The sequence below is a fragment of the Dendrobates tinctorius genome, unplaced genomic scaffold (assembly GCF_039654945.1).
Source record: "Dendrobates tinctorius isolate UK_male_01 unplaced genomic scaffold, ASM3965494v1 ptg000092l, whole genome shotgun sequence".
Classification (NCBI taxonomy): Eukaryota; Metazoa; Chordata; class Amphibia; order Anura; family Dendrobatidae; genus Dendrobates; species Dendrobates tinctorius.
Genome location: NW_027361760.1, coordinates 6,550,270 through 6,562,500, shown reverse-complemented (window position 1 = coordinate 6,562,500; position 12,231 = coordinate 6,550,270). Strand labels below are relative to the sequence as shown.

The 12,231-nt window shown below is 44.4% G+C and overlaps 1 protein-coding gene across 1 annotated transcript in view; it reads right to left on the bottom strand.

Moving 5' to 3' along the window:
- SHC2 (SHC adaptor protein 2) overlaps positions 1–12,231 on the bottom strand; it is a 486,073-nt gene that overhangs the window by 108,261 nt on the left and 365,581 nt on the right. The window contains exon 11 of the mRNA XM_073586301.1: positions 11,893–12,188. Within this exon, the coding sequence (XP_073442402.1) occupies positions 11,893–12,188 (296 nt within the window). The remainder of the gene's footprint in view (positions 1–11,892; positions 12,189–12,231) is intronic.

Genomic DNA, 12,231 nt, shown 5'->3' with positions numbered 1-12,231 from the left:
AAATTGAGCTTGGTTTGAGTTGGTATACATGCAGCATATAAACGCATGTTCACATTGGCCATAAAGCATACAAAACCTACAACAGACAAAATGAGGAAAACCCTTATTCTAACACTGAAGTCAACTTTGACACATGATAAGGTTTTTAATATTAGACAGTGTAGGACCACCATGACCACAGAGTCACCTTGTCGATGGTGGGACGATATTTGATCAAATACAGTATTACTAAGAACTCTGTATTACTTAAATGCACTTTTGCTTTTTATTTATTTAATTACAGCAGTGTTTTCCTCATTTAGTCTTTTGTAGGTTTTGTACACATCTAGATAAGTCCCTTAGAGGGTCTACTTTCCAAAATGGGGTCACTTGTGGGGGGTTGCCACTGTTTAGGCACATCAGAGGCTGTCCAATCCCAATTAAAGCCAATTTTGGTTTGAAAAAGTCAAACAGCGCTCCTTCCCTTCCGAGCTCTGCCATGTGCCCAAACAGTGGTCCCCCCCACATATGGGGTATCGGCGCACTCAGGACAAGTAGGGCAACAACTTCTGGGGTCCAATTTCTCCTATTACCCTTGGGAAAATAAGAAATTTGGGACTAAAAGATGATGTTTGTGGAAAAAACACCTGGCAGTTCAAAGTTCTCACCACACATCTGGATAAGTTCCGTGGGGGGTCTAGTTTCCAAAATGGTGTCACTTATGGGGGGTTTCTACTGTTTAGGCACATCAGGGGCTCTCCAAACATGACATTGCGTCCAATCTCATTTCCAGCGAATTTTGAGTTGAAAAAGTAAAATGGTGATCCTTCCCATCCGAGCTCAGCTCTGCCATGCGCCCAAACAGTGGTTTACCTGCATATATGGGGTATGAGCGTACTCAAGACAAATTGTACAACAACTTTTGGGGTCTAATTTCTCCTGTTACCCTTGGTAAAATAAAAAAAATTGGATCTGAAGTAAATTTTTTGTGAAAAAAGGTTTAATGTGCATTTTTTTACACACTCCAAAAATTCCTGTGAAGCACCTGAAGGGTTAATAAACTTCTTGAATGTGGTTTTAAGCACCTTCAGGGGTGCAGTTTTTAGAATGGTGTCACTTTTGGGTATTTTCTATCATAAAAATGAGAAATCTCTGTTTAACTTTTAACCCTTACAACCTCCTAACTAGTGATGAGCAGGCACTAAAATACTTGGGTGCTCATTGCTCAGGTCGAGCAAATTGGAATACTCGGGTACTTGACCCGAGCAACGAGTCTAATGTAAGTCTATGTGAAAACCTAGTATTTTTACCGCGACCCTCCCCCGGGGGTCTTTCTAATGTCTAAACACGTCTGAAAATGATGGAAACAGTGCTCAAATGACATGGGAATATCATGGGGAATGCCCCTGGAAGCATTTCTGACTCACAGGTCACAGCTGTGAACAATGTTGTCAGAGTCTTATGCCATTTTTACAGGTGCACCAAAAAACATAGAAAAACAAAACAAAAATGGATTTTCCTTTAAAATATGTTAAGGAACATCCTTTCCAGGGTAATTATTTTTATATAAGGCAAAATAATTAAACCAAAACAAAAATTTTCCTCAACCACTTGGGCTGTGTTCACACATAGCGTTTTTGATGCGTTTTTCAACTTTAGTATTGCTTTCAAACAAGACAAATGCATTCACTGGGAAATGTCATTTTATCATTTTACAACCTTTTTTGGCCATGTGGTGTGTGACACATCATCAGACACATCCTGTTTAGTGATGGGTGAGTAGCATCGTTGCCCTGGTCTCCCCGAGCATGCTAGGGTGATCTCCAAGTGTTTTGGAGTGTTCGGAGATCTAGTTTTCATGGTCTCAGCTGCATGATTTGCGGCTGCTAGACAAGCTGAATATATGTGGGAATTCCCTAACAAGCAGGCATTCCACACATGTGATCAGCCTGTCTAGCAGTCGCAAATCATGCAGCTGAGACGAGGAAAACTAAATTTCTGAGCACGCCAAAATACTCGGAGACCACCCAAGCATGCTCAGGGAAACCCGGGCAACAGTATACTCGCTCATCACTAATCCGGTTTCATTTATGAAGGAGGGATGACCATATGCAACCATAGTTCCCAGTATTCATTTGGTAATCCCATACTGTTTGCTTAGGCATTGAATGCAAGCCTGCCCTGCACCAAAATTACACGCACCCCAATAAGTCTTTGAAGCCACGTACTGGATGGCCACATGAAAACCAAATTCACATTATTCGTTTGGTACTCCCATACTGTTTGCTTATGCACTGAATGCAAGACCTGCCCTGGATCAAGGTTACACGCACCCAGGGGCAGACACTGACAGCTTGAGGCCCCTGTGCAAGAAATGTCTCTGGGCTCCCTTCCTTTTATGGCGACAAAGCTACATATTGTGGTGTAGTGACCACTGTGTCCGCTAGAGGGCGCTGTGTGGATGTCCCAGAATGAGAGTATAAGCATTTCCAGTGTCCTCAATGATTGTAATGTGTCTCAAGCTGAATGACCGTTCGGGATTCGGGAAGGTAATGCAAGACCTTGTGAATATCTCCGCTGTGGTGAGGGTGAGGATCCCTCCTGATGATGAAGACCTGGTATCCAGTGAAGAGGGTAGGATTCCCATTATGGTGGTTGGCTCCATGGAAAGCCTGAGAAATTTTCGGATGCTCTTGGAGTATCGAGTGGGGTACCTGCAAGAGATTGAGCAGTTGAGGCTGGACCGTCCGTGAATCAATAAAGAGGTACAGAATACCAGGTGGCGGCCGCCTTCAACCCAAGATGTAAGGACCCGAAGGGTTCCGCCAAGTAGTGACATGGCAGGTGGCCGAAGAATGTCAGCAAGTGGCAGTTCGACGGGCTGTACGAGGCTGAGCGACCTTAGTTCCTGTGAGACGCTGAATGGGTCAGACTCAGGCCAGACAGTAGGCTCGATTAAGACTTATGACCGCACCAACCGTGAGAGCAGGTTAGTGAGAGAAAGGAGTGTGCTGACTAAACAGTGCCTGATGACGCAGACAGACTGTGACTGGAGGGCCAAAGATCAGGGCCGATATTCTGACCGCTGGGGGTGGGGGAGGCCTAACGTAGAGATGAGGCCATATGACGGACAGATGGTTCTCTTGACCTGTGGGGCAAGGTGTAGTGAGTGCCCGGTCTCGAGATCCTGGGGTAATATTGTGTGTTCAACCCCACAAGTTTGAACAGAGGGGGAGGTATGTGGTGTAGTGACCACTGTGTCCGCTAGGGGGCGCTGTGTGGATGTCCCAGGACAAGAGTATAAGCATTTCCAGTGTCCAGAATGATTGTAATGTGTCTCAAGCTGAATGACCGTTATTTATCTCAAGGTAGGTGGCCTTGAGATGGAGACATATGTGTGTGTTGATCAGCAGTGATTCTGCTGAGGTGCTGTTTCAATTTGTCAGGGACTAGTTACCTACAAACCCACCCAGGGGGTGTGTTTAAGAACGCTAGTATAAAGTGTGTATGAGTGGTTCAAGGACCTGTAATGAGGTCATAGCCATGTGACCCGGGGGGGCGTGGTTACGGACCATATAAGGTGGCCAGGGTAGGTCACATGAGGTGAATGCAGTGACCTGGTTGGTTCGTTTTGGAGAAATGGGGGCTGTCTTCCTGACAGCAAGGAATGCTGTGTTGAATGGCTGCACGTGCCTGATGATTCCCTGGAGGGAATGGACGTCTGCAGCATGATGAAGGAACTATGAGGAAACCCTGACGTGGGTGAGATAACTGAGGCTGAAGAGCCTGTGTATGCATAACCTGTGTGACCACAGGGATTACAGAGCTGAACTCTGTCATAGAAGCTATGCTGACGTTATGAAGTTTATGTTGCTGCTGTGGGTTTATGATGCTAAATAAACCGCATGGACTATGATTATTTATGGAAAACCTGTGCCGGATCTCGTTTTGTGGCTGCTAAGCGAGTATCCCCTACTTGAATAACAGCGCTACCTCTCTTGTCATATACAGTACGGTCCCTTACATATTGGATTATATGGAGCCCTGTTTTTTATTACATACCGTCCTGTTGTGAATGGGTCGCCGAGGAGGAAATAAAAAACAACACAAGCTAAGTCTCAGAAAACCAAAGAGGTTGGTAACTATGCAGACTGCAGACCCCTGATCCTAACACGCAACTAGCAGCAGTCGTGGAGCGTTCCTACGGTGGTCCTAGATGCTTCGTCACAACCGGAGAGCTAAATAAGCCTAAAGCAGGAAAAGAGGAAAACTAACTGCCCCAGAGCAGACCCCAAAGGAAAGACAGCCCCCCACTTGTATTGACGGTGAAACAAGATGAAAACACAAACAAAGGCAGGAAAATAGGCTGAGCTAACGATGGGGCCAAACTAACTAGAAAGGACAGGAAAGGAAAGACACTGTCTGCAATCTGCCAAAAACCCTACCAAAATGTCCAACACAACTGATAGCAAAATTAACCCTGAAGTCACTAGACTTCTCCCACTATATCAGCACTCTGAAATATTCTGAGACAGAGCAAAAAGAGGCCAATCTAATAAGGGACAAAAAAGGCAATTTGGCAAATACAGATAAATAAGAGTGGAAATTCAGCACAACCCAGCCGGGCTGGCTGACCACACGAAAAACTGAATTGACCAACAAAAGCAAGTGTGAACATTAGCAAAAACAAACTTAACTTGAGAAGACTGGAACAGAGCTGAGTCCAAGACCTGAGAAGCAGACTGAATCACAAGGACCAGGATAGGGCGTCGGCTGTCTTATATCCAGTCTGATACTCCAGAGATCCAATCGTTATCTTCCTCACCAGGTGGGAGATCACTACCAATTAAACCAACCTCACTACCTCCTGTCAGCACCAGAGGGAGAACGGAAGGAGAACTCTCAACTGGTGGAGCAGAAAATGAGCTCATAACACCGTCCTGTCTTGTTAGCTGTATAATGCAATGATGGCTGATGGAGCATGGAAAAGCGTCTAAAGGAGGAGCTGATGGACTGGTAATCTGGTCACTGGCTCCTCGATCAGCAGTCATTTTATATCTAAAAAGAGAGGGGACTATGTAATAAAAGAGGGCGCTGTGAATAACAAAATTAACACGAACACACAATGTAAGAGACAGCACTGAACATAACAGCAGAGGAAGCTATATAATAAGGGACGGCACCATATATAACTAGAAAGGATTGTACGCAATAAGAGACGGTGTTATACATAATAAAAGAGGAAACTGTATAACTAAGGATGGTGTTATACAGAATTATTGAGTACACTATATGCTAAGGGACTTTGTTATACATAATAAGTACGTATACTATATGCTAAGGGACTGTGTTATACATAAGTACGTACACTATATACTAAGGGACTGTGTTAGACATAGTGAGTACACTATATACTAAGGGACTGTGTTAGACATAGTGAGTACACTATATACTAAGAGACTGTGTTAGAAATAATAAACGATAATGTCTTCCTCCACCTCCCCCTGTTCCTAAGGCCATTATAAGTCCCCCTTCCTCCCATCCCAATCCGCCACACCCCTCATTGTCCTCCTCCCCCCGCATCCCCTTATTGTCCTCTCCCCCACCCCATCATTGCCCTCTTCACCATCTCCATCATTTCCTTCTCCCCCACCACTATCTTTGCTTTCTCCCCCACCACTCCCATCATTGCCCATTCCACCTCCATCATTTCCTCCTCCTCCACCACCTCCATCATTGCCTTCTCCCCTACCACCCCATCATGGCCTTCTCCCCATCACTCCATCATGGCCTTCGCCCCATCACCCCATCATTGCCTTCTCCTCCACATACACACACACATACACACACAGAACCTCTCACCTGTCCACAGCATCACCGGCGCCCGCGCTTTCTCACTCTGGCACAGCGGATAGCTGGCCACTGAATGACGTCATCCAGTGGTGCTGCTCTCTGTGCCAGAGACAGGAAGCGCTGGCGCCGCCACGCCCTCGACCACACCCATTTCACAACTAGTCACACCCATGTCCACGTCCCAGCCACACCCATTTAGCACTGCTGATCACACTGACTGGTACTGAGGGCACAGTGGCTGGTACTGAGGAAAAGAAAGAATAGAGAGTGAAAAAAGAAAATAGAGAAAGAAAGGAGAGAGAGAAAGAAAGAACAGAGAGAGAAAGAAAGAGAAAGAAAGAGGGGAAAGAAAGAAAGAACATAGAGAAAGAAATAAAGAAACAGAAAGAAAGAAAGAAAGAAAGAACAGAGAGAAAAAAGAAAGAGAGGAAAGAAAGAAAGAACAGAGAGGGAGAGAGAAAGAAAGAGAGGAAAGATAGAACAGAGAGAAAGAAAGATTCTATAAAGATACTATAGCAGCCCGACTCCCAGGACATATAATGATCCGCTCACGACATCCCCGAGTCCAAGGCGATCCCGCTGTCGGCACTGTAGGAGGACACGATGATGGATCTGAAGCATTCTCTGAAGTTCCTCCATGGTTCCGCCACAATCTCCTCCTGAAATTACCTCATTTCCGGTCAGGTTCTAGCACGTCACTTCCGGTGGAATGTCAAGTGCAAATTTTAAAGTGCTCTTCAGTGCTCTGCCATGTACTCCAGTGTCCGCGGGAAAAGTAAGCTCCCGGCCTTAGCAGTGGGGCAGACTCTCAAATTCGGGACTGTCCCACTGAATCTGGGACAGTTGGGAGGTATGAATGCTCCCCACCATACACCTTGTACATGCACAGCTCCACTCAGTACACCTCGTACACACACGGCTCTGCTCCGTACATCTCTCTGCTCTGTACACACATGCCTCTGCTCCGTACACCTCATACACATGGCTACGCTCCATACACACACGGCTCAGCTCTGTACACCTCATACACATGTGGCTCCGAGCTCGCGACTCGGCTCCGTACACCTCGTACACGCGCGGCTCCGCTCCGCACACCTCGTACACGGGCAGCTCTGCTCCGCACACCTTGTACACTTGCGGCTCTGCTACATCCACCCTGTAACCTCCTGACCCCATATATAAACTTCGCTCATTCAGCATCATGACGACCAGCACAGCAGAGTCCTGCACACACTCAGGGCTGTGCAGCATGCGCACAGGACCTGTGATGAGGTCACAGGAGGGGAGGAGTCAGGGGGTCACATGATCAGGGGCTTAGGATAGACCCCTGACTCCTCCACTCCTGTGACCTCACCACAGGTCCTGTGTGCACAGAGAATCCCAGCGACGTCATTGCTGGGATTTATCAGTGAGGGGCTGTGGTGGCCGGTGGCCATCTCTTTGAGGGCGAGGATCTGGGTCGGTGCATGGGGGGGACGTGGCAGCTCAATGCAGTGCTGGGAAAAATAAGCTCCCGCCCGCGACGGTTGGGGAGATATACATTAGCCGTCCAACAGGGGCCTCCTGGAGGCTCTGGGCCCTGGTGCAGCTGCACAGGTTGAACCAGCTATATGTCTGCCCATGCACGCACTCCAATAAGCCTTTGAACTGAGGTACTGGATGGCCACATGCAACCAAAGTTCCCAGTATTTATTTAGTACTCCCATATTGTTTGCTTATGCATTGAATGCAAGGCCCTCCCCCTGTGTGCTGCTGTCCTCGCTCTGCATGTCCTCCTGCCAGGTTGGGTCAGTTACTATATCATCCACCACCTTGGATTCCACTTCCGCACCCTGGTCCTCCTCCAGACTTGCTGGCAATTGTGTCTCATCATCATCCACCTCTTGTGACATGTTCCCACCATTGCCTTCATATAACCATGGCTGCTCAAATATTTGGGCATTGCAACATGCGATCTCCTCTTGCCTCGCTTCAAGTGGACCGGGCGAGAGGCCCTAATCTATAAATGGAAACGTGAGCAGCTCTTCAGAGTGTCCAAGTGTGAGATCAGTTGTCTCCAGGCACTTGGCATGGTGGGAGGAAGATGGATCAGGGTGAGGAATATGCGGTCCAGACTCACAGCTACTCATACTTGACCGTGTGGAAGACAGGGTGATAGTGATGGTGGTGGCAAACTGACCGAAAGCATTATCCGCTAACCAACCAACAAACGTTTCACACTGCTCTGGTTTCAATAGTGATGTCCTGCTACAGTCCCCTAGTAATTGGGTCATGAAGGCCGGGCGAGAAGATGTGGGTGTCTGCATGCACCATCACCATCATGTCCACTTCCCCGTACCTTGCCACGTGCCTTGTCCCTTTTAAATGGACTACAATATTTTCCACGCTCACTACAAATGGCTGAATTGGTAGCGAACTTGTATGTGATCCGTATGCGGGAAAACCACACTTTAAAATATCTGGACTGTAGGTAAAAATTTATTTTTGGTTATCAAACTGGTGTCAATAACTAGGGTAAGACACAGCAAAAACCGTAGAATGTAGGCCTGAAATGCCATAATTTGTTGCCCACAGATAGATAAGGCATCTGACAGAGATACCAGACTGTTCAATATGTGGCCTGTATATATTCATTTTTTACCCCAAAATAGTGTATAGACCTCGGGTAACAGACAGCAAATACAGTAGAATGGAGGCCTGATACCAAATTGTTGAATATGTGGTCTGTATTTTTTTATTTTTTTGCCCAGCTAAATTGTGTCAACAAGTAGGCTAAGACAAGACACAAGAAAAAATAGTCTATTGAGGCCTGAAATGACACAATTTTGAGCGCAATGATATGCAATCCGTGTGGCGGACAAAAGATGGTGTAAAATATCTGCCCCGTAGCTAAATATTTTTTTGGCAGCTAAGCATTTTTTGGGCAGCAAAATGATGTCAAGAAATTCAATATGACACTCAAAAAAAAATTTAACAGTACCAAAAAAATGTCAGAAATTTCTGTGCACTCAGATGTAATGGCTGGGATGGGCAACCCCATTTAAAATAGCTGGATTATTACATTGTGCTATGAAAAGGCTCTGGCTGTATTCTGCTGTGTCAACAAGCAAATGTAGAAAAAAGGGAGCTTTGGATTGCTTTGGAATAAAATAATCAGGATCAAGATGCCAAAAAAATTATTCCTGCCCACTGATAACTGGGGCTATATATATATATATATCTATATATATCTATATATATATATATACGGTCAAAATATGTAATAGTCAGCAGCAGCAGCAGCAAACAGTAATGGAATGGACCCTCTTGATGTATGCAATGATATCTATATACCCACATACAGTGCCTTCATGACTTGTGGCTGATGTGTATATACGCACACACACTCCCTGCCTATCTAGCATTGCAATCTATATACCCCATAATTAGTCCTTAGAAGGACTGCTGGTTTAGCAGGATATGTGGATTCAATGATGGTATACCCACACTAACTAATAAAAGAACAAATCCCTCCCTATCTCAGCAGCAGCTCTCCCTACACTGTCTGATTCCGGAGGCGACTGGGCCGAGCAAGGCGGCGACAGGTCTGATATAGACCTGATAACACTGTGCGGCCAGCCAATCACTGTAATACCACAACAAAGATGGCTGTGGCATTACAGTACATGGCAGACAATCCCTGCATGTTGATTGGCGCTCTAAAGAGCGCCAAAAATGCAGGGCGGGGACCTGAGCTCCCACTGAATAATCCCGGAAATGCTTGGTGCTCGCCAAGTACAGCGAGTACAGCGATATTTGTCCAAGTAACGAGTAGTGATGAGCATGCTCGCTCATCAGTATTCCTAGCAAAAATAACTTGGGTTGAAAAATTGTGCTGATGTAAAGTAAACATGTGGGAAATGTTAATTATTAAGTATTTTGTATGACATATCTCTGTGATTTAAGGGCGTGAAAATTCAAAGTTGGAAAATTGCAAAATTTTCAAAAATTTTGCCAAATTTCCATTTTTTTCACAAATAAACGCAAGTCATAGCAAATAAATTTTACCACTGTCATGAAGTACAATATGTCACGAGAAAACAGCATCAGAATCACCGGGATTCATGGAAGCATTCCAGAGTCATTACCTCATAAAGGGACAGTGGTCAGAATTGCAAAAATTGGCCTGGTCATCAACATGCAAACCACCCTTGGGGTAAAGGTGTTAAAGGGAATTTGTAAAAAAAAAAATCAACCCTCCTAAGTATCTGTGTGGGCATGTAGGTCATAGAAGGGTTAATAAAATTATATCTTGATGTCTGCAATCTGATGTCTTATTGCCAAGAACTCCATGTTTTTCTAATATGTAAATGAGCTGTTAACATCTATGAGCCGGACACTGATCTGTATGAGAATTTGCCTCCACAGCTTATTTTTAGTGAAAGGGGATGTTACCAGTAAGAGACAAGTAATAACTGACAATCTAATCTCTTGATCTACATGACTCACACTAGTAATGCCATCTCATTTAAAACAAGATCTGGATGCAGATTCTCAAAAGATCAGTGTCTGACCCATAGCCCTAAACAGCTCATTTATATCTTAAGAAAAACATGGATATCTTTGGAATAAGACTTCAGATTGCAGATATCAAGATATCATTTTCTTCAGCTTCCTATGACAAACAACCCATATAGTCAGTTTAGGAGGGTTGAATCTACTGACAAATGCCCTTTAAATCTAACTTTTCTGGATCTGCTACAACATTTTTCTCCATCTGCCAGCTAGGCACCCACTCCTACAATAGTGATGGGTCTTTTGTTATTGATATGACCCAAAGAGCCGACCTGAAAAATGGAATCCGACATACCAGTGAAAGCCACTTGCAGTTTCTGAATAGGTCTCACTGGAGACAAAATAATGGTGTTTGGCTGCCAATGTGACTAAAACCCCAGCCTGTAAAAGTCTCTGTTATTGGCTGGCTGTAGATGGTTGTGACCAATTTGGACTGCAGTGAGTTTATCTTAAAAATGTGTTCACTTTCTGATGAACATATATTAAATAAGAATCCATTTGGGATCCAAAAGAGCCAGTTCTTCAGAGACAAATGATGCAGATCAAAAAAGAGCCAGGCTGCTATCACTATCCTTCACTAAGAGGAAGCACATGATTGGTTAAAGCAGGCACGTGTCATTAGACACAGACTATGATGGGTTCTGCTGTATAACCAAAAAAGCTTCCTTTTTGTTCATGGAGGATTGATCATTTTGTCCTCTGCTCCGTGTTGCCAGATATCCTCCTCTAGCACGGAGCAGCAAGAAGAATCCTTTGTACTGGTCTTGCTGCACTCTGCAAGGCAAATATGACGCAGATGGCACTCATTATACAAACGAAGTTACACTCTGTCGTGCTAAAGCATACAGACATGGAATATATGAAATAGGAATAGCAATACTGCTCTGGATAATAAGAAAAAATTGAGACGCTTAGCATATAATTTGGCCAATTCATGCAAATAAATTGGCCAAGTTGTGTGCTAAGCGTCTCAATTTTTTCTTATTATCCAGAGCAGTATTGCTATTCATATTTCATATATTCCATATCTACATAATTTAGTATGACAAAGAGCAACTTCTTTTGTATCCTGTATATGGAGGTGGCTGCTCCTAATATGCACCTTTTCACATTAGCTTTGATTGCCAGTCAGTCTTTTGTTATTTACAGATGACACTCACACTCATGTCAAAGAATGGAAAAATGAATGGAAAAATGATTATACTTAATGAGAATGAGATTTAGGCAAAATTAATCAGCTCATTATATATTACATATTATTTATGGTGACTGCATTTCAGCATGTTGTGGAAAGATAGACTCGCAATCACCTAGGGACATACATGTCAACTGTCATGATTTTTTCAGAAACCATCCAAGTAAATTTGTGTTACACAAAACCCAAAATTGCCAGTGGTAAAGATGGCACAGATAGATAGAGATAAAAAGTCAGGAAAAAGACATCTGAGGCTAGAGATAGATACCTGGATGTTAAGGAGCACCAAACACAAATAAAGCATTCCTTACCACTCCTTCAGGATCTACCAACAGGAGATGTTTAGGCTGTCCTCTGTGCATGCCGGTCAGGACATACTGGCCTGGATTAGTAATGCTGTCTCTAACCAAGAAGTCACCATCTCTTTGGAGAAGCTTCTCTGCTTCCCTCCTGCTCATTTTACCCTGGTACCATGGTTCTCCTTTCAATTGTTCTTCTGTGGGGGCAACCGGCGCTCTCCTAGTTGGAGGACTTGGCCACTGATCTTCTAATTTTTGGGACACTGATAAACTGGATTCATGAAGTTTTAAAGCATCTTCAAATGGTCCTGGCGAAAAAAAAATGAAATCTGTTAAAATAATGTCTTAATT